Source organism: Clarias gariepinus, chromosome 24, assembly GCF_024256425.1.
Source record: "Clarias gariepinus isolate MV-2021 ecotype Netherlands chromosome 24, CGAR_prim_01v2, whole genome shotgun sequence".
Taxonomy (NCBI): Eukaryota; Metazoa; Chordata; class Actinopteri; order Siluriformes; family Clariidae; genus Clarias; species Clarias gariepinus.
The window spans coordinates 3,278,690-3,306,179 of NC_071123.1; the positions used below are offsets into that span (position 1 = coordinate 3,278,690).

Here is a 27,490-nt window from a genome sequence, read left to right on the forward strand (position 1 = left end):
CCCTGTCAGTCTCTTTGTCCGTCTCTGTTTCTCCCCATCTCCCTTTTCTGTACACTGACCTGAGGTAGCGCGCAGTCGATGCAGACCCTACACAGCCCCTGGATGGTGTGCAGCATCACTCACACGGTGTCGGCCCTCTGCAGTGCCTGATGAGCGTTCGGGAGGGGACGAGACGAGACAGGCGTTCAGATCAGCAGCTCCTGCGGCAGCAGCTCCAGCTAATCTGCACTTGGCCAAAAGTGTTCATGCGAGCCCAATTTGGGAAAAGAATAGCAGGAAGTGGCCCCTGCACCTCACACACACACACACACACCCCTCCGACCTGCCCTCAAGCCTTATCCAGAGAACACACCTACCCTCGTTAGGCAAGCGAACGAGGACTTGGACTTCCTGTCCACTCGTTGGGTGATTTTATTATCTACTAATGTTTTTGCAGTATAGGAAAGCTCAAATATTGTTTGGTTTTGTTTTGTTTTTTAGAGGGATATTAATAACTCTCTCAAAAGTTGCTTTTAGGATCTGAAATAAAAGCTTCATAGTAATGACAAACTTTTGTATAAAATTTTTTTTTAAGTTATTTTAATATTTACTTTGGGAAAGTTGCACATACTGTATACAGAGTTGGGTTGTGAACCCGAGCTCCTCTATTCACAGGATTAAAACTCTTAAGACAGCTTCGCTGGATTTCATTCTCTACTACCACTCAATCCTGCTCCTTACTCGAGCGGACATCGACATTAAAGTTGAACAAAATCAAATTCAAAACTTTTGAAATGCTCATAATTCTTACTCACTAATTCATTATACTGTATATATTCAGGATCTCAGGAGACTTCAGGCATCAGGCACGACAGGATGGCAATCCATGACAGGCCACACACACACTCTCACACACTACAGGCACTTTGTGAACACTAATTAGACTAATCTGCATGTCTTTGGACTGTGGGAGGAAACCGGAGAACATGCAAACTCCATGCACACAGACCCCGAGGTGGGAATCGAACTCTCCACCCTGGCCACCATTCCACCATGCTTAGGTCTAAATACTGATATGCACTACATCCTCATAACTCATGTCCGACCAAATACCCATGAATTATTAATATGCAATTGAATAATTTGCAAGCGTATCACATCCCAAGGGAGAACTGTATAAGAAACTTTTAGCCATGATTGTGTCCAAGGGGTTTGCTTTAGGTTTAATCCCTGATCCTTCAGTTTTATCTCCAGATCCATGCGCTCAATACCAATAAGAGATTTTACTATGGTACATATAGTACTATAGATGACTATAGTTAACTAAAGCACATACTGTACCATAGTATCACTAGGTACTATCAGTAGGTACTGTGCCACTTCACTGGGTACCATGGTTGCACTATGGTACTGTATACTGTATGCAGTACCACTGTACGCTGGGTGCCGCAGAGTCTACCAAAGTTCCAAAATTATATTCATACTAATATAATATAATCATACACACTGTACCGTATTAGATGTGTAAGTACAACCTAGTGCTGTGGTATAGTCAAGGCAGTACCATATCATTGTATGTAATATCACGATCTTCAAGATACACTATGGTATTTAATTAATGTTAATTAATGTTATGATTCCGTCACATGTAGCAATTTTATTTTGTGGCAATCCATGTACAGTATCATGTTTTAATTTATATATGTACTGTAATCATTTGCAATGTTGCAGATCTGCTTTAATCCTATAGGTTGCACGCTCCACATTATTCACATACTGCCAGGCATTTAGTGGTAGGAGCAAAGTTGTTGAAATAAAATAAAATGCTTGCTACAATAAGATTGTTTAGAACTGCAACAAAATCTGAAATCGAACCATAATATTTATAAATTCCTCTCAAAGTCCAAAGACATGCATAACTAGGAAAATTTAATTACCCGTAGTGTGAGTGAATGTTAACTGGAGGTCCTACCGTGGTTGTGAAAATGGGAGTAAATACAAAGGGTTGGCCTTCACGGTCCCTAGTTGGACTACAGCCCCTAGGCTTGGTAGGCCCATGTTCCACAGTCTGCTATGTGTACTACTTTAGCAAATAAGCACCATAGTACTGTCAAAAATACATTTAAAGCATTTGACAGACGCCCTTATCCGGATCTCCATATCTCATTATACATCTGAGCAGTTGAGGTGTAAAGGTCTTGTTCAGGGGCCCAGCAGTGGCAACTTGGTGGTGCTGGGGTTCGAAATTTGAAGTCAGTCCCACATTTTTGACATTTCTCTCGTTCTTTCTTTCTGTCCCTCAATTCTTTTTCTGTTCATACTTGCTATGTACAGAAGCTCAGAAGCATGCACACAAACACACACACACACAGATACACACACATTCTTTCTCTCTTCTCATTCAGCCTTGTGTTTGACATCCAGACACACGAAGGAAGAGTCTCGCAAGCCGACTTCAAACACAGAGCGTGTCCTGGAAACCATCAGCCCTCTGGAGCCAATTTGGGACTCTCACAGAGCGAGTAACTTTTAAAACAAGCAAAACGCTGTGATGTTATTGACGTGGGAAAACCGAGAACCGCGCGTTTCCACAAGAGAAGCATATTCGGAGCGTTTGCAATATTTATGGATGCCGGCCTAAAACTATTTACTCAGCAACAAGATCAAGCGGACTGCTAAGTACCTGATAATGTGCGACTCCTGTATCTGAACCAACAACATACTGAATCCGTTACGTCGTTTTTATCATGCGGCATGACATTTACACTTTAAGTGTCCAAATTACAAAGCTTTTGGCACGCGTTGGACAATGAAAAACTCTCACAAATCTGGCGAGCATGCAATATTTAAGCACCAAGTGTGTTTTTCTTTCTTATGCATACTTTAAGCTTTTATGTTCCCGTAAAAATTCTTTATTTATTTACTGAAACATGCAATAATATTTGAGAAAGCTGAGTGAAATATGGAAGTATTCTGAGAAACTATGCTGATAATGTTAAGTTTTTTTGAACGCCTGCTTTGCTTACGCCCACAAAGGTTAACTTATATTCGTTAGCAAAAAACTTATATATAATAATAAACAAATTAAAAAAGTTTGGTTATTCAACAAAACAAAATATTTCTATAAGGACATTTTTCTTGTAACATTTAGGGAATGAGTCTACAATGTCACTATTTTTTTATACAGGCATCATTACGTTCTCAGTCACAGTTACCGGATTAGCCGTAAATGAGAACAGAACCAGGAACATTAAATCTGACTATAAATTCAAATTTCACATACTGTATACACAAATCACAACATCACGCTTGATTCGTTTCCTATAGCGGCACACCCTGGACTGTATTCTTTCTTAAACGTTAACTTTACAGCATTACGCCATCACCATCCGGCAGCATCATGTTTTTTTTTCCTGCTCATAGAAACCCATTGAGCGGCATCAGCCTGGCACCGAACCCTATTCAAGCGCTCCTTTTCCTCCTTTTTTATTGTCTATTCATAGAAATCGAGAAAAAAACGAGGGAGGAGGGTGGCCTTTAACGAGACCCGGCATGAAAGAAGAGCCCCGAAGCTCTCAAAAGCCTGGCAGAAGGAGGGATCGGACACAGCCTTGAGCTCGCCTTTCTTTAGTCGGGTGATCCACAGACCCTTGTTTTTTTGTCAAGCGGAGACCCTGTGAAAAGGAGCGAGTCTATAAAGCTGACCTAAATAGAAGAGCAAATCAAAGCGGAGACAAGTTCCACTTCACTAAACCATGCAAGCTGCCACCGAGAACCATTACGGGCTGACTCATTATAGAGAGAGTGACGTTAAAATAGGGGGGAAAAAACAGGCATGAATATGTTATGAATCCAGAATTAAGCTGGATGTTAACCACAGAGTTGCTGTATTTTAATTATTTATGGTAATTTAAAATATGACATCTCTTTAGCAACTCAGGAAACAGCGCACTATTAAAGTTGCATTGTGTTAGCATGCGTTGTGCTACGAAACAGCAAGTTAGCTTGTTTCCCACTTCAGCTGGTCAGGTTTAATGGCTTTAAAGGGCTTTCGGATACTTAGAGACTGGTTCTAAAAAGGCAGATTGGGTCTAGCTGGTCTTAGCTAGTCAAACTGGTTTTAACAAACCAGAACCAACTGGTTCCAGTAGGTGGGACTGAGGAAGACTGTTTCTGGGTCAATCTGTTCATGCTGGTTCTGTTTATAACTAGTCATGTTGGTTCTAACCAGTTGGGTTGGTTCTAACTGGTCATGTTGGTCCTAGCTGGTCAGGCTGATCAGAGCTCATCCTTGTGGTTTTAACTTGTCAGATCAGTTCCATGGGGTCATGTTGGATCTCAGACAGGTTGGTTCTATCTGGTCATGCAGGCTCTAGTGGCTCATGCTGATTGTAACTGGTCCGACTGGTTTTACCTTGTCATGCTGGTTCTAACCAGAAAGGTTGGTTCCAACCAGGCAGAATGATAATGCGAGTTCTAGCCGAACAGGCTGATACTAACTAATCAGACTGGTTCTATGTGGTCATGCTGGTTCTGAAAAAGGCTGTTTATATATAGACATGTTGGTTCTGACTAGTCTGGTTGGTTCTAAATGGTCATGCTGGTTCTAGCTGGTCAGGCTGATCAAAGCTCATTATTGTAGTTTTAACAGTTCTAATTGCTGGTTCTGATTGGTTGGACTGGCTCTACTGCTTCATGCTGATCCTAACTGGCCAGACTGTTTTTATCTAATCATACTATTTCCAACCAGACAGACTGTTTCTGAATGGTCAACCGGTCATGCTGGTCGTAAGTGGTACTGTAAGCCTGGTTCTATCTGGCCATGCTGGTCTTCTCATCTTGTCTTCTTGAAGTTTACAGTTAGTTGGCATTCACAGTGTTGCATTACCGCCACCTTCTGGTCTTGATCTCCCTCCTACCTTTCAGATTGTGACATCCAGGCTAGTTGTTACTGAAGAAGGCTGTTCTGGTCCTGCTGGATGGTTCTACTGTAACTGGTCATTCCAGTTCTAGTTGGTCAGGCGGATTATAGCTGGTCATTGTGGTTTTAATTGGTCAGACCTGGTTATGTTGGTTCTCAGGCAGGCTGAATCTATCTGGTCATTCAGGTTGTAAGTGGTCGCACTGGCTCTAGCGGCTCATGCTGATTCCAACTGGTTAGAGTGGTTCTTTATGGTCATGCTGGCTCTTAAACAGACTGTTTGTGTTAACAGTCATGCTGGTTCTAACCAGTCAGGCTGGTCATTATGGTTCTATCTTATCAGGTTTATACAGTAGTATGTTAGCTGATCATGATGGTTCTAACCAGACAGTCAAGTTCTAGTTAGTCAAAATGGATCAGACTGGCTTCAGCTCATCAGGTTTAATGATTTATCTGGGTTTTGTTTACCTCAAGCTTGTTCTAGCTAGTCAGGATGGCTTTCCTTTCTCAGATTTGAGCAGTAACTGTAGATCCATGTTATGAAGGGAAAACTAGCACTTCAGATTTTAACATCTCTGAAATGCTATCACTTTGATATAAATATATAGCTTTAAAAAATAAATAGGCAGATCTCACTCTATGTTAGGAGAAGATTCAGCTCGTTAAAAGATGATTCAAAATTAATCAAGATGTACCCATCTAACAATTTCCATTACAAGGTTTGGTTGTGTTTTGGCCCTGGCTACAGATTACTATGGTCACCTCTGACTAATTCACAGCCATGTGCAGTCTCCTGCCACATCTAGACGAGTGTGTAAACTGAAATGAACATTGTCATGAGGCCTGCGCTATTGAAATGTCATAACAAACACTGCTACGGTTTTATACCGTGAGTGCTTCAAATATTTCAACCACTTTAACTTTAGTCCAAAACAGAGCACAGAACTACAGATCTGCAGACAGTCACAAGAACTAAGGGATTCAAATCAAAGTTAAGTGACTTTTTTTTTTTTGTTAAAACAATGACCAAGTGAATTATTATACTATTAATACTACATTATTATTATTATTATGTATTAATCCTTAATTTAAATTTTGAAGACTCTGAGACTCTGCCACTCCATGCCATGTACTGTAGTTAGAGCTCATAAAGCTTTCAGATGGGAGGTGAAGCCTATTTATAAAAGAAACTTTAAAGGTCTTTTGAAGTGGCTTCTTAGCTTTTTATTTCATGTTGAAGTACAGCACTGTGCAAAAGCCTTAAGCACCCTTCATTTCTTCATATTTTGCTCTTTTCCAGAGTCCGACTTACTTGTATTTTTAATGTAAACTTGAGAAATACTTCTCCAGGCTTTCTGAAGGACCTTTTGGGCTCGGATTTGTGGCAACTTTTTGTCTTTCATTTTCATTCCAGTCCCTGTACCTGAGCAGGTTAACTGAATGTTTTTTTTGTCCGTTAAGCCACACAGTGATCTAATAATCATTCAAGCTTAAAACATCTAACTTAATGCATGACCCAGTGAGAAACAGGTGCAGATGATGACAGACGATCAATCCGGTGATTAGTGTACTGATGATGCTGAATGCTGAATGATCGGAATAGACGAGAGGGAAAATGAGGCTGCTGAGGTTGTTACATAAACAACCAACTTTTTATTCAATCTTCAGCCACTTTAAAACATTCAATCCTATTATTTATTTAATCCACATATTTAATATGAGAAAATGAGGCGGCACCGTGGCTTAGTGGTTCATACTGTTGACTTGCACCTCCAGGGTCTGGGTTCGATTCTCGCCTTTGTGTGCATGGAGTTTGCATGTTCTCCCCAATGCTTGGTGGGTTTCCTCCAGGTACTATGGCTTCCTCCCACCCCTAGGTAAGGCATTGCCCTACGGTTCAGAAGGTCCCAGGTTCAAACCCGACAACCGCCAAGTTGCTGCTGATGGGCCCTTGAGCGAGGCCCTTAACCCTCAACTACTCAGATGTATAATGAGATAAAAACTTTGTAAAACGTAATGCAGATAAGGTAGTGTGTGAATATGTGTGTGCGCCCTGCAATGGATTGGCATCTCATCCAGCGTGTACCCCTCTTCGTGCCCTAAGTCATCTGGGATAGACTCCAGGCCCCCTGCGACCCTTTATACAGGATTAAGCGGTATAGAAGGTGAGTGTGTGAGAGAGAGATGAGCAAATGAGGGCTGGCTCAAGACTTTAATAAACAGGAAGTCAGATTGTTGTAATGTTAAATGTAAAAACTACCTTGCACAGTAGCCAATACCACTCAGGATACGCCCCAGCGAATTTAAACAAACCTGAGTGTAGCTTGGCAAGAGCAGAGAGATTAATGAGAAGCTTTACTTACCCTTACTGAAGGAAAACCTCAATGGTGTATAAAAAAAGAAACCCTGCTCAATTCGGTTGAGGGACATTCCAGGTCTGAAAAGCCTTAAGTTGGTAAACCAGATCTGAAAAGATTCTGCCGCAACCTTGTACAAGTTTCACATTCTCTAAAATGAATAAACTCTAAATATCTTTTCTCGTAAGAAAAAAACAGCTGCAGCTTTGATACCGGTTCTACCAACATTCGTTGGACGTGACGAATGATTACTGTTGAACATACACATCTGATTTCAAGACTAGAAATGATGTACTGTAAAAGCACAAGTGCATTGTGTATCATTTAATCTTAATAGTTTGCACTAAGGCCTGGTTTATAGTTGATGCGTAGTTTTGCAAGAGAAAGCTAGTTTCATGGTTCAGATTTTTGAAACAACGTCTGTTAGATGGTACAATCATGTTTCCCAATGTTTATGTATTACAATTTTAAAGCAAAATGTTTTCATGATTGTTGCTTTCATGATTGGACCTTCCATTCAAATGTATTTGCTGATCTAGAAAAAATAGAACAGACCTGAAAAGCACCTGGAACCAACCTGAACCAACATTCATCCATCCATCCATCCATCCATCCATCCATTTAGGAACCTCTGCAGTCTATTTAGGGACTGTCAAGCCCAGGGGTGACCACTCTATGTATTCCCAATTTTATGACCTTTTATGTGGTAGGACTTCAACTCAACATTCACTCACTTTAGTTAGTTTAGGAACTCCAATTAGCTTAATCTGCATGTCTTTGGACTGTGGGTACCTATAGAAAACCCAACAAAAACACAGGGCACACTCCATGTACACAGACCCTGAGGTGGGAATCTAACCCGGACCCTGGTGGTGCAAGGCGACAACGCTTACTAGAACCAACATGATCATCTATAAACAGCCTTCCTCAGATCCAGCATGACTAGATCGAACCAGCATGACCAGTCATAATCAAAGATTCTGGTTAGAACCAACCGGACCAGCTGGAACCAGTCTAACCAGGTCGCGGCATTTCAGTTTTAAACCCCTAACCATGTTACTACTCAATAACTATCTGATGTTAATTGTTTAAGTCGGTTAATTGGTACCATACACCTGATGTTTTTCTTCTTCTTCTTCTTCGTCATTCGGCTGCTCCCTTTAGGGGTCGCCACAGCACTCCATCTACCACATCTTCCCTCCTGCATGTCCTCCCTCACCGTATCCATAAACCTCCTCCTAAGCCGTCCTCTTCTCCTCCTGTCTGGCAGCTCCATCTCTAACATTCGTCTCCCAATGTACCCCTCATCCCTACAAACCATCTTAATCTGGCCTCTCTAACTTTGTCCCCTACCTGCACTGTCCCTCCAATATACTCATTCCTAATCCTGTTCATTATTGTTACTCCTGACGTTTATCTCCTATCATGAAATTATGTAGTATTCATTTCTAAGAACATGCAGAAGTGATGCTCCAGACAACCCCAGATAAGTGCGGCAGGCATCTTTGTACCACATACTACAGCTAAAAGAAAGTTTTAGTGGAGTCGATCCCACCTGGAAAGTTGCACACTGACTGAGTCTGTGACAGTTGAATGGAAACAAAACCAGTGGGGTTTCTCTGACACACTCCCTCACACCAGCACAGAGTGGAGTTAAGAGCGTTAAGTAGGAAGTGAAGTGGAACGCAGGAAAGAGAGCCAAAGGAGACCCTCGGCTCCTGACTCACGCTCCGAGTTTCCCCTCATCAGCCTGAACGAGTCTCTGCAGGCAGACTTAAGGACGAAGAGCGCGAGCAAGGCAAGCTTCAGAGGGTTTCTCGCTCACTCAGCTTCTCTGACCCACACACTCACATACACACACTCACGCACACACGCTCTCCTCGCAATGAACTCTATAAAAGTTCATGTTCACATGCTGTGGCATTGGAGCGACCAAGTGAAAAGGCCATTCATACACAAATTGGAGTTCGTTAATTGCTAAATGAAATCAGCTGTAATCCTGGGAAAGGCCTGAAGTGAGAGGGAGCGAGTCAAAGCCTCACTTTTAACCAGCAATGTTTGTTTTATCAGGGTCAAAAAAAGAAGAAACAGCTCATGGGATGAAATCTTCTGAAAGTGTCAGAGATCAAAGGTTGGACAATGTGTACAGTATATACTTACTATTATTATTATTATTGTATCACGCATTATCGCAATGTTATGGTGCGATTATATTGGTTTAAAATACAATTTAGTAACACGATTAATGATAATTACGTTGGCATAATGCAAAAACTAGTCAAAATTTAGGCAAATGCTCTTTAAATATGATGCATTATTATGTATTATGGTACTTTTTGCTAGGGAATGATGACATCAATAGTAAGATCAGAAATTTTCCGATTACTTTCCTTGCAATAGGAAGTAGACGCAGGTGATCAAGCACAGCGGTAAGTGCTAATTCAAGTAATGTTCAAGTCAAGCCGGGATTTTCAATTGCGCAGAATAACAGATCACAGTTCTGAGAGTAAAGAAACTCCCTTTATTTCTCTATGTAATCCCCTGCTACACTGAAGCACTTATCCCATCAGGGCAGGCCATGATCGGACTGCCTGCTTCACGTCTGAAACGCTGGCCTCCCAGGAACTCCCTTAATGACCCAAACATGTGGAAATGTCTTTCTTCTGCAAGGTGGCACAAGTTACTCATCAGTTTTAGAAACGTTCATGGAAACGTTCGTGGGCTCCGAGTCACCTCGGCCGGGAGCGTCAATCACAAGTGTACGGCCTTCTTTAAAACTTGACACCGTTATTTTTTTAAGAGTCTCATCACTGTAAAGTGCTTAAAGTCTTCTGTACAGTACATGTCAAACGCTTTTTTTTTAAGTCCCGGTTTGACTTGAACGCCCCTCGCAGTTTTGCATTCAGGTTCGACCAAGAAGGGTATAATCGCATCTTTGTTAAGATGGAAGCTAATACTGGACTGGAAACAAAAGCAAAGGAAGTCTATCACGTTTTATGGTGAGAATTCTGTAGAGTGATGTAAATGGTTTAACTTGTCGCATTACTTCCTGTTTCGAGAACACTGTAAAAAAAAAAAGAAGAAGAAAAAAAAGCTGTGCATATAAAATGTGCTGTTTTTCAAAAAAAGATGAAACTGATCATTTTGCACATACACACACACACCTGCTGTAACGGTTTCAGAACACATTTTCCTATGTGAAAGCAAACCTGTGAGGATAAGCCCCGCCCCTATTCGAACCCAGAATCGACAGATCAAAGTGTGACGGACCCAACCCAAGTTCATGGTTCCGCTCGTTTTCCCACACGTCAGCACCGCTCCAGCCGAGCCCTTATTCTAGGTATTGTATTGTCTCATTGTGACGTGATACAGTACATTAACACGCCGCTCTCCCGTCACCCGAGGTGTGCAGGGGCGCTTCTTTTTTTTTTTGCAGGTTCACACCTGAAGTGTGAGAATAAAATCTGCTCTGGGGAAATTAGCAGTTGCACCTAAAACCAGGATTGAAGATCTGTTACTGCACTCTTTATATCATGTACCAGAGGATCAGGTGTAAGATCTGAAGCATGCACGTTTGAGAGGTGGACAGGGTGAAACTGAGGCCACATCATCACGCAAATACAAACACAAAGGAAAGTCAATTTCTTGCTTTGTTTTTTTTTTCTTTGTGCAAAAAAAAAAAACTGTAAAACTGTCCACTTACCGTAAGGCATTGCATTATCTCAGAGCTGGTGGAGTCGAGAGCAGCAGCATGGTTCGCTTGAGCAGCCTCTGAGGGGATAAAGACAAAAGAGTCACGGGCTGAGACTGTACCCTTGGAGAACATCTCTGCATCTGTGCTTTCCTCTTCTTCTTCTTGTTCTCCTTCTCCTTCCACACAGACACACACAAAGTAGAAAACACACAAGTTTGTCCACTACTATCTCTCTAGCTCTCTCTCTCTCTTTCCTTCAGTCCTTGTCTGAGCAGAAACAGAGGGAATTCCGTGCGGGAAGCGGCGCAGAGAGAAGGAACTCCACTCCTCTTTTCTCTCTCTCTCTCTCTCTCTCTCTCGCGCTCCCTCTCAGTCCATTATCTCCGAGTTTTGCGCGCTCCTGAGCTGTTGCTGTGGAGACAGCGGCTCGGCCCGGCCACAATGTCCTTTTAAGCGTTCTTCATAAAGGGCCGCATTCAGCCTGGGACACAATGCAGCGAGACTCCCTCACACTCCCTACCTCTCTCTCTCTCTCTCTCTCTCTCTCTCTCTCACTCACTCACACACTCGCTCACTAGCTCTCACACTCATTATCTCTCTCTCATAAACACTTTCCGTCTCTCGCTATCTCTCGCAGCACTCTCTCCCTCTCTCCTTGCTCTCTTTTTTTTTACCTTGTCACTCGTGCCATCCTGAAGCACAAAGACATGACATGTACTGTTGGATTTTTTTTATGATTTTTTTTTTTTTTCGCACCTCGAACTTTATGCGATCCTGGTTAAAGCGATTTCTGGTTTCTTTAGGATTCATGCATCATATGTGAAAGATGGACGTCGGTCCAGTTTGGAAATCTGGCGTAATAAGGTCCTCGCTTGGGAGTCGAACACGACGTTGACGGTGTGGCTGGGACAACCTGTGGGAACGTAAAGATTCCACTTTAATCAAAAAGTAGAGGGAACATAAAGGGGGGACTCCCCGCAGCCTCAGGAGGTGACCTGTGTGGCCGCCATTGTAAAGGCAGGCATAAATCACAGCGATTTAGACACAGAGCGACTGGCAACAGTGCATTACAAGCCATGTTAACTCCTGCCAGGGAACACCCCTTAGAAACGACCCAGAGAGAGAGAGAGAGAAGGAGGAAAGGACGAGCGAAGTTGAGGAAAGTTGGAGCACGTCCATCGAGCGCATGCGAACCGGCCATAAAGCGCTTGTGAGAGCAGGAGGAGTGGACACAATCACTCTCAGCGGTCACTTCCACTCACTTCACACCGTCACTCTGTTGTCCTGCCTTTCACAGCAAAACAAACAAAGCGTGATGGAGAGCCTCGGAGGAAGGACAGAAAGCGGTCAGAAAAAAAAAAAAGATTTCTGTTTCTCCTCACTCCTGAAATCATTTCACTACAATCATTTCATACTTTGTCAAACTTTTAAAAAATATATATTTATTTTTAAATCACATGTTTTTATTGCACACGTGATCATGCGAGTAATAACTCGTCACATGTGAATAAGAGTTCTTCCCGCAGGCGATAAGGTCTCTCAACCACACCACTATGCAGAACTAACACCTCAATCAATCGATCAATCTTTTTACATCCATGGACACTATGGACAAATCCACGCACATCTACCTTCACATCTACACTACATGTTTACGTTTACATTCTGGACCATTAAACAAAGACACTTTAATAACCTTCGCACAAAAACACTTTTTTTTTATGCATATTTGCACACCATCTTTCTTCCAAAAATATCAAAATTTCTCAATTTCTTGCATGTTTTTGTACAGTATATTTCTATTTTTATGTACAGCATATTTCTATTTTTAGTTCTATTTTTATCCTAGTTCAATTTAATTTTTTCTATCGTATTTTTTTTATTTATATTTATTTCTTATTATAAGCTTTAATTCTCTTTTAAGGTCACTGGCGGTCGTATAAGCATTTCACTACATTTCGTACTGTGTATGATTGTGTATGTGACATATAAAATTTGAATTTGAAAGTAAATACAGTCAAATCACTTCCTAATGTACTGTATGTTCAAATCTGGATGGAAATCAAACACGTAGTTAAAAAAAAAAAAAATACACATGAAAATAAATGTATTATAGTATTAATATTTTATTTTATAAAACAAATACATCTTTTATATCATTTTATGAAAAAACTATTAATAATATACATATATTTTAAACTTAGGGAAATAAACAAATTGTATAGTTTTCTAATTCTAATTTATAGAATGTAATTAGAAATAAACAACCTGATAAACCATAAAATCATGCGGGAAATGTGTAAAAAAAAAAAAAAAAAAAATCATTTGAAAGTGTGAATTATTCATCCACTGTCTAATTTACACATCTGAGTTTTACAGCCTCTGATTTTTCTTCTTTTTTTTTTTACACGTGTAATTTCCATATGTAATTAGGTTTTTCATTCTTTTTTCTTTTGCTTGATTGTGTTTTATACAATTCATTGTTCTTCTTGTTTTTTTTTTAATCAGCCTCTTCATGTGTGTAAACACTGATGAGGATGATGAGGTTTTAAATATTTTTTGTGTGTGTGTGTGTGTGTGTGCGTGTGTGAGTGTGTGGGATAAAACATAAAAATAAAAAATATTTTAAAAAACTATTTCAATATTTCTTGTTAGTAATAAATAGTAATAATCAGATGAATTAGTCAAAATGTAGACACTAAATAAGTAAATTACTAATTACCGAAAGTAAATGTTTGTTTGAAATCTGTTTGTTCAATTAAGAATTTAATTTTTCTTTTTGTTTATATGAGCAGCGTTCGTGTCAAACCAGGACTAGCAGAACACAGTTATAAGAGTAAAACATTACTGGTAAAAAATGATAATGATATAAAAATTTATTTACATCATTGTTCTTCAATATGACATCTGTTTAATGGGAACATTAAAAAAATAATCATTAAAAATGAAGGAGGAATTAGATGTTTTTTTAAATCGTGGTATTAATACTATTATAAATCAATGATATATTATCACACTGGACTTTGTACTCTTACGTATGCTGCTTTAATCATTTTAATGGTCATTTTAAGAAATATAAAAGTAGATCTTCACTTAGAAAGCCTGTAAAATATTAAAAAATGGTCTAAAATGGATTTTAGCAGGGCGCACACACTTTCATGAGTTTATGGAGAATTGAAAGAGAATAATATAAAACCAGGATTAAAAAGTTATTGATATGGAACACACTCAGAGTCGTGCTTTACGTTTGTGCAGTCTGACTGAAACCCGTGATCACGGCTCTGTGCAAAACAAAAAAAAGAAAGAAAGAAAATCGCTGAGTGTGAAAAGTGAGAAGAAGAAAAAAAACTTGAAGTGACTCCAACACACATTTTCAACACATCATTGTAATACAAGCAGTGCATATGCCACTCTTACACACACTCTCACACACACACAGACACACGCACTCATCAGCCTTGTTGCTGCGTTCAAAACACATTTTACGCCAAATGACACGTTGAAAATCTGCCGAACTTTTCTGACTATTACCCTGCAAGTGTGAGTTAAATGTGATTAGGACGCAGGGGGAAAACTTTCCCTTGTGCGAAGAAATAAGAAACACGCTAAGATAATTTACCGCTTTGAGCCGTCAGACTGCGACTAATAAGATGAAAATAGGGTTTATTTTAAGACCAGAACAGAAGAATTGTGTTTATTTAGTGCACCCAGGTGAACAAAATTACGTTTTTCAACATCCAGATGTGGGGAAGAAGAAGAAAAGAAAAAAAAAGATTCTGGCAGACCAAACAGGATAAAAAGTATGATAGTACTAAACATCCACCAGCGCACACACACACACACACACACACACACAAGAACTATAGAGCATGTCTGCGTTCCAGACAACCCCCACCCCCTGTACGCCACAACCACCCATTACACCACTACTCACTACTGCACTGGTGCATGCTGGGAGTGTTTGGGCCTGACTCACTGAGCCACTTCAGAATTTATAATACGCAACATTGAAGTTCCCTGAACCTGACATGAGCCACTACTTGACATTTTCACGCACAATCGACACACATAATTGAACAACACCCGAGTCAGTATATGAAAGCATCTCACTCAAGGTTAAATAGATTACACTGACACACACACACACACACACATAGACGCCACACACATATAAGCAGAAAAGACAAAGAGAGGAAGAGAGACGCACTACATAATAGACACTACGCACATTAAGATTGATCCATCTGTGTATGAAGATGTGATTAAATCTTCAGCAGAATATGAGGGCGCACTTATCTCTCTCTCTCTCTCTCTCTCTCTCTTTCTTTCTCTTTGGGAAGGAGGAAGTATGCTAAGCAGCCTCTTAAACACACAGCGCTACAGTATGCACCCGCAAATTATGCAAACAGACGAATTACTGAAAATGCTTGCTCCGGGGAAAGTAAAGCTGCATTACATTTACACACAACCCCAGAGTGTGTGTGTGTGTGTGTGTGTGTGCGTTTGAAATTGTGCATGTGCTTTGTTTAGTTTCGAATGTGAACAGTGATCCGTGTAAATGTTAAAAAATGTTATATGGTTCCACTACGAAGAAGGAGTTTTTTAAACCCATCACGTTAAAATTTTCCTAAAATTCTCGAAGCAAACTATTCACATTAAGAATCATCCAACTCGCTGACTCAACCGAATGAGCATGAATGAAAGGATGCACTGGTTTCTATAGAGACTTAAGACTTAAAGGCACTGATGCAAATATCGACTCACTGAACAAGAGAGAAGCAAACATCACTCAGGTTTAAAAGATTCACTTACTCATACACTGATTCTTCGAACAGAAGAGAAGCACTGACTCAAACACTGACCTAGTGAACGCGATTCACTTGTTTCAAGTTGTTTGAGTCAGTGTTTGAGTCAGTGAATCTTTTGGATGTGAATGTGATTCGCTGAACGAGAAAGAAGTAATTCACATTCACATGCAAAAGATTCACTGACTCTGTTTCACTAAATCAGTGTTAGAGTCAGCTAATCTTTTGAATCTAAATGCAATTCACTGACTCAAACACTGAATCAACAAATATAATGTGATTTAGTGAGCATGGGAGAAGTAAATCACATTCACTTTCAAAAGATTCACTGACTCTTGTTCATCAGTAAGTCAGTGTTAGAGTCAGTGAATCATTTGAACCTAAATGAGATTTGATGACTCTAACACGATTTACCGACACTTGTTTACTAAGTATTTGAATCAGCGAATCTCATTTAGGTTCAAGAGATTAACTGACTCAAACACTAAACTCTAATCTTCTGAACCTGAATAAAATTCTCTGACTCAAATACTGAATCAATAAAGAGTCTTGTGATTCAGTGAATGGATTAAGCAACTATTATTCACATCTAAAAGATTAACTGACTCAAACCCTGACTCATTAAACTTGAAACAAGTGAATCATGTTTACTAAGTCAGTGTTGAAGTCAGTTAAATCTTTGGACCTAAATGAGATTTACTGACTCAAACACTGACTTACTGAACAAGGGTACTGTAATGTTATTCCTCAATGCATAATGAATAAGATTAACAGATAAGGGAATCACATTCACATCCTAAAGTTTACTGACTCTTATTTACTGATGTGATTCACTGACTCAAACGTTGTCTTACTGAACAAGAGTTTCCAAAAGATTCGCTGACTCAAACCTTGTCTCACTTAACAAGAGTGTCCTAAGGAATCACTGACTCAAACATTGTCTTACTAAACAAGAGTTTCCAAAAGATTCGCTGACTTAAAGCTTGTCTCACTGACTAAGAGTGTCCTAAAGATTCACTGACTCAAACATTGTCTCACTTAACAAGAGTGTCCTAAGGATTTACTGACTCAAACATTGTCTCACTTAACAAGAGTTTCCTAAGGATTCACTGACTCAAACATTGTCTCACTTAACAAGAGTGTCCTAAGGATTCACTGACTCAAACATTGTCTCACTGAACAAGAGTGTCCTAAAGATTCACTGACTCAAACATTTTCTCACTCAACAAGAGTGTCCTAAGGATTCACTGACTCAAACATTGTCTCACTGAACAAGAGTGTCCTAAAGATTCACTGACTCAAACTCTGTCTCACTGAACAAGAGTGTCCTAAGGGTTCACTGACTCAAACATTGTCTCACTGAACAAGAGTGTCCTAAAGATTCACTGACTCAAACATTGTCTCACTCAACAAGAGTGTCCTAAGGATTCACTGACTCAAACATTGTCTCACTGAACAAGAGTGTCCTAAAGATTCACTGACTCAAACATTGTCTCACTCAACAAGAGTGTCCTAAGGATTCACTGACTCAAACATTGTCTCACTGAACAAGAGTGTCCTAAAGATTCACTGACTCAAACATTGTCTCACTCAACAAGAGTGTCCTAAAGATTCACTGACTCAAACTCTGTCTCACTGAAAAAGAGTTTCCAAAAGATTCACTGACTCAAACGTTGTCTTACTGAACAAGAGTTTCCAAAAGATTCGCTGACTCAAACATTGTCTTACTGAACAAGAATTTCCAAAAGATTCGCTGACTCAAACCTTGTCTCACTGACTAAGAGTGTCCTAAAGATTCACTGACTCAAACCTTGTCTCACTTAACAAGAGTGCCCTAAGGATTTACTGACTCAAACATTGTCTCACTTAACAAGAGTGTCCTAAGGATTCACTGACTCAAACATTGTCTCACTTAACAAGAGTGTCCTAAGGATTCACTGACTCAAACATTGTCTCACTGAACAAGAGTGTCCTAAAGATTCACTGACTCAAACATTGTCTCACTCAACAAGAGTGTCCTAAGGATTCACTGACTCAAACATTGTCTCACTGAACAAGAGTGTCCTAAAGATTCACTGACTCAAACATTGTCTCACTCAACAAGAGTGTCCTAAAGATTCACTGACTCAAACTCTGTCTCACTGAACAAGAGTTTCCAAAAGATTCACTGACTCAAACGTTGTCTTACTGAACAAGAGTTTGCAAAAGATTCCCTGACTCAAACATTGTCTCACTAAACAAGAGTGTCCTGAGGATTCACTGACTCAAACATTGTCTCACTAAACAAGAGTGTCCTAAAGATTCACTGACTCAAACATTGTCTCACTCAACAAGAGTGTCCTAAAGATTCGCTGACTCAAACCTTGTCTCACTGACTAAGAGTGTCCTAAGGATTCACTGACTCAAACTCTGTCTCACTAAACAAGAGTGTCCTAAGGATTCACTGACTCAAACATTGTCTCACAGAACAAGAGTGCCCTAAAGATTCACTGACTCAAATATTGTCTCACTGAACAAGAGTGTCCTAAGGATTCACTGACTCAAACATTGTCTCACTTAACAAGAGTGTCCTAAGGATTCACTGACTCAAACATTGTCTCACTGAACAAGAGTGTCCTAAAGATTCACTGACTCAAACATTTTCTCACTCAACAAGAGTGTCCTAAGGATTCACTGACTCAAACCTTGTCTCACTGAACAAGAGTGTCCTAAAGATTCACTGACTCAAACTCTGTCTCACTGAATAAGAGTGTCCTAAGGGTTCACTGACTCAAACATTGTCTCACTGAACAAGAGTGTCCTAAAGATTCACTGACTCAAACATTGTCTCACTCAACAAGAGTGTCCTAAGGATTCACTGACTCAAACATTGTCTCACTGAACAAGAGTGTCCTAAAGATTCACTGACTCAAACATTTTCTCACTCAACAAGAGTGTCCTAAGGATTCACTGCAAAAGATTCACTGACTCAAACATTGTCTCACTGAACAAGAGTGTCCTAAAGATTCACTGACTCAAACATTGTCTCACTCAACAAGAGTGTCCTAAAGATTCACTGACTCAAACATTGTCTCACTCAACAAGAGTGTCCTAAAGATTCACTGACTCAAACATTGTCTCACTGAACAAGAGTGTCCTAAAGATTCACTGACTCAAACATTGTCTCACTGAACAAGAGTGTCCTAAAGATTCACTGACACAAACTGTGTCTCACTGAACAAGAGTGTCCTAAAGATTCACTGACTCAAACGTTGTCTTACTGAACAAGAGTTTCCAAAAGATTCGCTGACTCAAACATTGTCTCACTGAACAAGAGTTTCCAAAAGATTCGCTGACTCAAACCTTGTCTCACTGACTAAGAGTGTCCTAAAGATTCACTGACTCAAACATTGTCTCACTTAACAAGAGTTTCCTAAGGATTTACTGACTCAAACATTGTCTCACTTAACAAGAGTGTCCTAAGGATTCACTGACTCAAACATTGTCTCACTCAACAAGAGTGTCCTAAGGATTCACTGACTCAAACATTGTCTCACTGAACAAGAGTGTCCTAAAGATTCACTGACTCAAACATTGTCTCACTCAACAAGAGTGTCCTAAAGATTCACTGACTCAAACATTGTCTCACTCAACAAGAGTGTCCTAAAGATTCACTGACTCAAACATTGTCTCACTCAACAAGAGTGTCCTAAAGATTCACTGACTCAAACTCTGTCTCACTGAACAAGAGTTTCCAAAAGATTCACTGACTCAAACGTTGTCTTACTGAACAAGAGTTTGCAAAAGATTCCCTGACTCAAACATTGTCTCACTAAACAAGAGTGTCCTAAGGATTCACTGACTCAAACATTGTCTCACTAAACAAGAGTGTCCTAAAGATTCACTGACTCAAACATTGTCTCACTCAACAAGAGTGTCCTAAAGATTCGCTGACTCAAACCTTGTCTCACTGACTAAGAGTGTCCTAAGGATTCACTGACTCAAACATTGTCTCACTGAACAAGAGTGTCCTAAGGATTCACTGACTCAAACATTGTCTCACTGAACAAGAGTGTCCTAAAGATTCACTGACTCAAACATTGTCTCACTCAACAAGAGTGTCCTAAAGATTCACTGACTCAAACATTGTCTCACTGAACAAGAGTGTCCTAAGGATTCACTGACTCAAACATTGTCTCACTGAACAAGAGTGTCCTAAAGATTCACTGACTCAAACATTGTCTCACTCAACAAGAGTGTCCTAAAGATTCACTGACTCAAACATTGTCTCACTTAACAAGAGTGTCCTAAGGATTTACTGACTCAAACATTGTCTCACTTAACAAGAGTGTCCTAAGGATTCACTGACTCAAACATTGTCTCACTTAACAAGAGTGTCCTAAGGATTCACTGACTCAAACATTGTCTCACTTAACAAGAGTGTCCTAAAGATTCACTGACTCAAACATTGTCTCACTCAACAAGAGTGTCCTAAGGATTCACTGCAAAAGATTCACTGACTCAAACATTGTCTCACTGAACAAGAGTGTCCTAAAGATTCACTGACTCAAACATTGTCTCACTCAACAAGAGTGTCCTAAAGATTCACTGACTCAAACATTGTCTCACTCAACAAGAGTGTCCTAAAGATTCACTGACTCAAACATTGTCTCACTGAACAAGAGTGTCCTAAAGATTCACTGACTCAAACATTGTCTCACTGAACAAGAGTGTCCTAAAGATTCACTGACACAAACTGTGTCTCACTGAACAAGAGTGTCCTAAAGATTCACTGACTCAAACGTTGTCTTACTGAACAAGAGTTTCCAAAAGATTCGCTGACTCAAACATTGTCTCACTGAACAAGAGTTTCCAAAAGATTCGCTGACTCAAACCTTGTCTCACTGACTAAGAGTGTCCTAAAGATTCACTGACTCAAACATTGTCTCACTTAACAAGAGTTTCCTAAGGATTTACTGACTCAAACATTGTCTCACTTAACAAGAGTGTCCTAAGGATTCACTGACTCAAACATTGTCTCACTCAACAAGAGTGTCCTAAGGATTCACTGACTCAAACATTGTCTCACTGAACAAGAGTGTCCTAAAGATTCACTGACTCAAACATTGTCTCACTCAACAAGAGTGTCCTAAAGATTCACTGACTCAAACATTGTCTCACTCAACAAGAGTGTCCTAAAGATTCACTGACTCAAACATTGTCTCACTCAACAAGAGTGTCCTAAAGATTCACTGACTCAAACTCTGTCTCACTGAACAAGAGTTTCCAAAAGATTCACTGACTCAAACGTTGTCTTACTGAACAAGAGTTTGCAAAAGATTCCCTGACTCAAACATTGTCTCACTAAACAAGAGTGTCCTAAGGATTCACTGACTCAAACATTGTCTCACTAAACAAGAGTGTCCTAAAGATTCACTGACTCAAACATTGTCTCACTCAACAAGAGTGTCCTAAAGATTCGCTGACTCAAACCTTGTCTCACTGACTAAGAGTGTCCTAAGGATTCACTGACTCAAACATTGTCTCACTGAACAAGAGTGTCCTAAGGATTCACTGACTCAAACATTGTCTCACTGAACAAGAGTGTCCTAAAGATTCACTGACTCAAACATTGTCTCACTCAACAAGAGTGTCCTAAAGATTCACTGACTCAAACATTGTCTCACTGAACAAGAGTGTCCTAAGGATTCACTGACTCAAACATTGTCTCACTGAACAAGAGTGTCCTAAAGATTCACTGACTCAAACATTGTCTCACTCAACAAGAGTGTCCTAAAGATTCACTGACTCAAACATTGTCTCACTTAACAAGAGTGTCCTAAGGATTTACTGACTCAAACATTGTCTCACTTAACAAGAGTGTCCTAAGGATTCACTGACTCAAACATTGTCTCACTTAACAAGAGTGTCCTAAGGATTCACTGACTCAAACATTGTCTCACTTAACAAGAGTGTCCTAAAGATTCACTGACTCAAACATTGTCTCACTCAACAAGAGTGTCCTAAGGATTCACTGACTCAAACATTGTCTCACTGAACAAGAGTGTTCTAAAGATTCACTGACTCAAACATTGTCTCACTCAACAAGAGTGTCCTAAAGATTCACTGACTCAAACTCTGTCTCACTGAACAAGAGTTTCCAAAAGATTCACTGACTCAAACGTGGTCTTACTGAACAAGAGTTTGCAAAAGATTCCCTGACTCAAACATTGTCTCACTAAACAAGAGTGTCCTAAGGATTCACTGACTCAAACATTGTCTCACTAAACAAGAGTGGCCTAAAGATTCACTGACTCAAACATTGTCTCACTCAACAAGAGTGTCCTAAAGATTCGCTGACTCAAACCTTGTCTCACTGACTAAGAGTGTCCTAAGATTCACTGACTCAAACATTGTCTCACTGAACAAGAGTGTCCTAAGGATTCACTGACTCAAACATTGTCTCACAGAACAAGAGTGCCCTAAAGATTCACTGACTCAAATATTGTCTCACTTAACAAGAGTGTCCTAAGGATTCACTGATTCAAACGCTGTCTCACTGAACAAGAAACGAACAAATCTGATTTGATTTCAAAAGAGATTGATACTGGTACAAATGCAAATTCACTGAACAAGAGTGAAGCAAATCATTTTTGTGTTCAAAAGATTAACTTTCATGACTAAAAGACTCAATCAATAAATTATTAGACGTCAGAGGAAGGAATCTCACTCTCTTTTAAAAGGATTTTCTGACAATGAATAGCTGAATGCACAGTAGCTTTCCCCTCTCTCTCTTTTTCTCTCTCTCTCTCTCACACACACACACACACACAGGATTGCAGAGCATGACTATGTGTGCCGTGTCAGACGGATTATCCAGTGGCCCGTAACACACTGACCAAAATCACAAGTAGGTTACGTTGGCACACGTAAGGGATCAGCATTTCGCTGCAGTGATTTAATTTAAACACCGCCGTCGCATAACCAGCACAATTATCAATAATAAACACATAATTTCTCCATGACTATAACACTAAAGCTCCAAAATAATAGGACATGCAGTCTCAATAAGGAGAGTACATTTTCCACCAAAGTGTACTGTAATGTACAGTAATGTACTTTTAACACATAGTGTTTTAAATGCCATATTTAACCCCTTGGGCGGCACAGTGGCTTAGTGGACCTGGGTTTGATTCCTGCATCGGGTCTGTGTGCATGGAGTTGGAAGGTTCTCCTTCCATCTATTCCATCTGGAGTAAAAAAAAAATACAATGGTCAACATTGTCCTCCATGATCCCTAGCTAGAGGTTCCTAGATGGATGGATGGATGGATTCAACCAATTCAGTCATCAGATTTATCTTTATCTGGAAATCTCCTCCTCTGAAACAACATCTAACTAACAATTCACTCTGACTCTTTAAAAATTTCGAGCAATGTATCTCCCAAAAATATTTACTGATGCAAATCCTGACTTTGTGAAAAATAGGGACGCAAGTGTCCCTCAGATCGAAATGATTCATCTCAAACTCTAACTCAGCGATCAAGAAAAAAAGCAAATCTTATTCAGGTTCCAAACATTCACTGAGTCAAACACTTATTCACGAAACAAGACAGAAGTGAATCTCCGTCAGGCGCAAAAGATTCACTGACTCAAATAGTGACTCACCAACCAAAAGAGAGGAGACTCTCTATCCGGTTTAAAAGTTTCTCTGTCCCAAAACCTGGGAATCTCATTTAGGTCTTAAAGATTCACCAACATAAACCCTGACTCACTGAACAAGAGAGAATTGAATCTCAGAATCCCTGACTCACTAAACAAGCGAGTCTTATTCAGGTCTAAAAGATTCATCAACTCAAACCCTGAACACAAAAGAGGAGCAGGTCTTAATCATGTCTCAATAAGATTTTGCAATAAATAAGTTTGCAAAACAAATACAGACAGGAAGAAAGTCTCGATTTTATCATTTGTTTGATGATGTCATGGGTCTGATACAAATCCAAATGATCAGCTAGAACAATTGCTCATGCTTATGTCTGATCCGCGTTAATTTAGTTCCTTGTTCACTAACTGTTAGAAACCCAGGGGGTTTAACCATCATAAATGTTACAACCTCCATAAAAAGTGATATAAGGAGATAAAATGAAAGTTTGAGAGGAAGCAGCAGAAATCACCGGTGTCTCTGGTGAGAGGGAAGTAGCTATAGTTAGCTAGGCTTTATTTGCTAATCTAATCTGAACCAAAGTAAGAGCAAACAACTGTAACACTGATTTGGGGATTATTATACATTCTGGTTAACCAGTAAGATTTAGAAGCTACGTATATAAACCTAGTACCACTTTTTATCTAAGCTACAAAAATGCTGGATAGGCCACGCCCACAAAAAATATGGTACAAGGTGACAAGTCGTTGTCGCGCGCTAGCATGATTATCCATTTAAGCTACTACAACAAATGACAAATCAAAATAAATACAAATAGAATACATCTACTCGTTGTCTCTCTCGGGACTTTTGCATACGCCCCCTATTGGCCGAAAATGGCAAAACCATGAAAAACACAAGGAGCACAAGGAGTTAATCAATTAAGAAAATGAATCAGCTCGAAGACACCGTGTGTGCTGAAGATGTAAAGTTTTCCTCTGTCTGTCGCTCTGCCCCTGATCTTTCAGAGTTCTTCTGCTAATTCCTGACTCTCTTTGTCGTCCTGCTGAACTCCGGACCATCATTTTAAACATTAAACATACATCAGATTCGGCGCTGAGAACCTGTTCCTGCTGCCAATGCAGTCGGCGTGTGGCGTTTACAAGATTTATTTTTATTTATGTTCGAAAATTATTATAAAAGTAATTCATTAAGTAATAATGAAGTCTCTGGTTTATTGACGTCTATCGGTCAGTGAGTAAAGACTCGGTGCGATGCTGTGTCACAGACGGCACAGTCACAGACACACACAGATACACACAATAAACATACATAAAAAAAAAGCCATGCCATGGCCTAGTTTGTGCTGGAAGACTAAGAGATAGAGAGAGAGAGAGACAGACAAACAGACAGATGGAAGGAGAGAACCAGAGAGAGGGCAAGAAGAGAGTAAGAGAAGGAGTGCACAGAATGGAAACAGATAGGGAGAGAGAGAAGAAAAGCAGATAGATAGATAGATAGATAGATAGATAGATAGATAGATAGATAGATAGATAGATGGGACTCTGACTGACTAACAGAAGGAGAAAACTAAAGAGAGAAAGAGAGAACAAGAAGACAGAAAGGAGGGTGCAAAAAAAGAAACAGACAGAGAGAGACACACAGAAGGAAAGAACCAGAGACAGTGAATTGTCTTACTGATTCTTCTAGAGGTAAATGGAGATAAAAAGATAGACAGGCAGGCAGAGAGACAGAAAGAGGGAGTGAAGGAGAGAATCAGAAAGAGAGAGAGGGAACAAGAAACAGACAGTGAGAGAAAGAAAAGAGAGAGAATCAGAGAAAGACAGTATGAAGATTTATATAGAGAAGAGAGCGAGAGAGAGAGAGAGAGAGAGAGAGAGACAGACAGAGAGAACCAAAGAAATTGAACAAATAGATAGATAGATAGATAGATAGATAGATAGATAGATAGATAGATAGATAGATAGATAGATAGATGAGAAAGGCAGATAGACAAATATAATCAGGCAGAGAAAGTAAGATGACAGAAAGACTGCGTTAGAGAAAAAGAGAATATAACAGACAGACAGATGGACAGACAGACAAGGGGCATCAGAGAAAGAGAAAAGGTGCAGAAGAAAAGAGACAGAGAGAGACAGACAGACAGACAGGAGAGAATCAGAGAAGGAGAGCAGGAACTGAGAGATACATCAGAAAAGAGATGAAAAAGACTATTTTTATTGTTTGCAATCACATTATTACTATTATTATTATTACTATTATTATTATTACTATTATTATTATTATTATTATTATTATTATTGACGTTAATATTATTAGCATTACTGTTACATCGTTCTTAATTGATCTTTCTGTCACTTTGAATCTGAAGTTAAACTGTAAAAATTATTTTTTTGATCTTTCTTATTTCTTTTATCTTATATGAAGTACAGTGACAATAACTTAAGTCATAAACATTACAAACATGACATGTGTTTCAACACACGCGTGGCTGCCAAGGGGATGAGGAGCGCTCAGACCTGCTGGAACATGCAGTACAGTACAGTAAAACCATCAGAGGAGCTCACTGGTCTGGTGTAAAAGGTTTTTAAAAAACTATGACATCATATAACAGTGGAATCATGGGAGAAATGCTGTCGTGGAAGAGGAATAAAACACTTCGGGGTGCGACGTTCTGGGAAATGAATCAGCGTCGGTGTGCTGAGACTCAAACTCACATCACACGACGAGTGTTTTACTCCTTACATTAAACACAGATTCTTCTGGATTTCAGCTAGACTCTATTTATACATGGGCTCAAACAGATTCATGTTGTGGTTAAGATGTGGCTCGGATAAACAGTGAGAGGAAGACGGAGAGAGAGAGAGGGAGAGAGAGAGAGAGAGAGGGAGAGACGAGAAAGCGTGAACAGACGCACGTTCAAAATCCTTGGAAGTGATAAACAGAAAAAAAATCACTCACCTGAGCTCTGGCTGTCTCTCTGACGGTTCTCACACACACTCACTCAGCACCCTCAGATGATCCCACACCACGTGTTTAAGTGTGTGTGTGTTTAAAAATCCACTTTCAGACAGCAAAAATATCTCCTATACCTTCAAACCAGGGAGAAGCTGTTCGAAGAGAGTGTATGCCAGATTGTGATATGTGTGTGTGTGTGTGTGTGTGTGTGGTAGGTCCAGCCCTCTCTCTCTCTCTCTCTCTCTCTGCTTTTTTGCCTCGCTCACTCTATCTCCCTCCCTTTTTATATCTCTCAATCTGTAGCACTCCTTTCAATCCCTCACTTCGCCCAGATTGTCCTGCATGTCTCGCCTCTGTCCCCTTCAGCTAAACTAAAGCACAGACCCAAACATTCATTTACACACACACACACACACACACACACACACACACACACAGACCGACACACACCAGAGTTGTGTGTGCACCCCTGAGGATCCACACGCAGGTGTTTGGTCCGCCCAAGGTCTTTCCCGAGTAAGTAGTACCAGCCAGAGACCTGACGAGACAAGACAGATAAAGAGACAACCAGAAGAGCCTAAGGCAAAGTTTTGCATGCATATAATTATTTACATTAAATATAATTATGTGAAATTTATATTTAATAAGTCTGAGTTGATGCCGTGTGATTAAGAACAATATAACATTATGCAGTATGATGACGAATTAACCAGATAATAAAATATTTACAGTAGCTACATTTTAGCTACATATAAATCCAGGCTCCCCCTAGTGGTCATGATTAAAATGGAAATCTGTGTCTACTAAAAATGAACTAAATTCAACTAATTAACCACTATACAAGGTCAATTATTTTATTTTATTTTTTTCTATTAACAATAATAAATTTTACTCCTGTAAATAACTGTAATTGATTTTTAGCAAATGTAGATTGTTATTATAACCCTTGCCGCAAGAGGGCAGCATGGATTAAATGGGGGAAAAAAAAGATTTATGTTCTCTACGCAAGCAATGCACATAAGAGTTGACCTTAAGTTGACGTGAATCTTTTACGGACATACCGTACCTTACACGCATTTTGAGTCTTAAACAACTAATCCACAAGGGGGCGATATGCCAAATTATATAGCACAAA

General features: G+C 39.7%; 1 protein-coding gene across 2 annotated transcripts in view; it reads right to left on the bottom strand.

Annotated features, from left to right (window-relative positions):
• The window catches only part of rgs3a (regulator of G protein signaling 3a), a 158,880-nt gene extending 132,480 nt beyond the window's left edge, over positions 1–26,400 (bottom strand). Inside the window, exons 1-2 of one of the 2 annotated variants that reach the window (XM_053485628.1) lie at positions 26,359–26,400; positions 10,961–11,028 (exon numbers count right to left, since the gene is read on the bottom strand). In XM_053485628.1, the coding sequence (XP_053341603.1) occupies positions 10,961–10,975 (15 nt within the window). In that variant the 5' untranslated portion in view covers positions 10,976–11,028; positions 26,359–26,400. Of the gene's footprint in view, positions 1–10,960; positions 11,107–26,358 lie in introns of those variants that run through there. The other variant, XM_053485626.1, reaches the window with a different exon arrangement.
• Between the last annotated feature and the right edge of the window lie 1,090 nt (positions 26,401–27,490).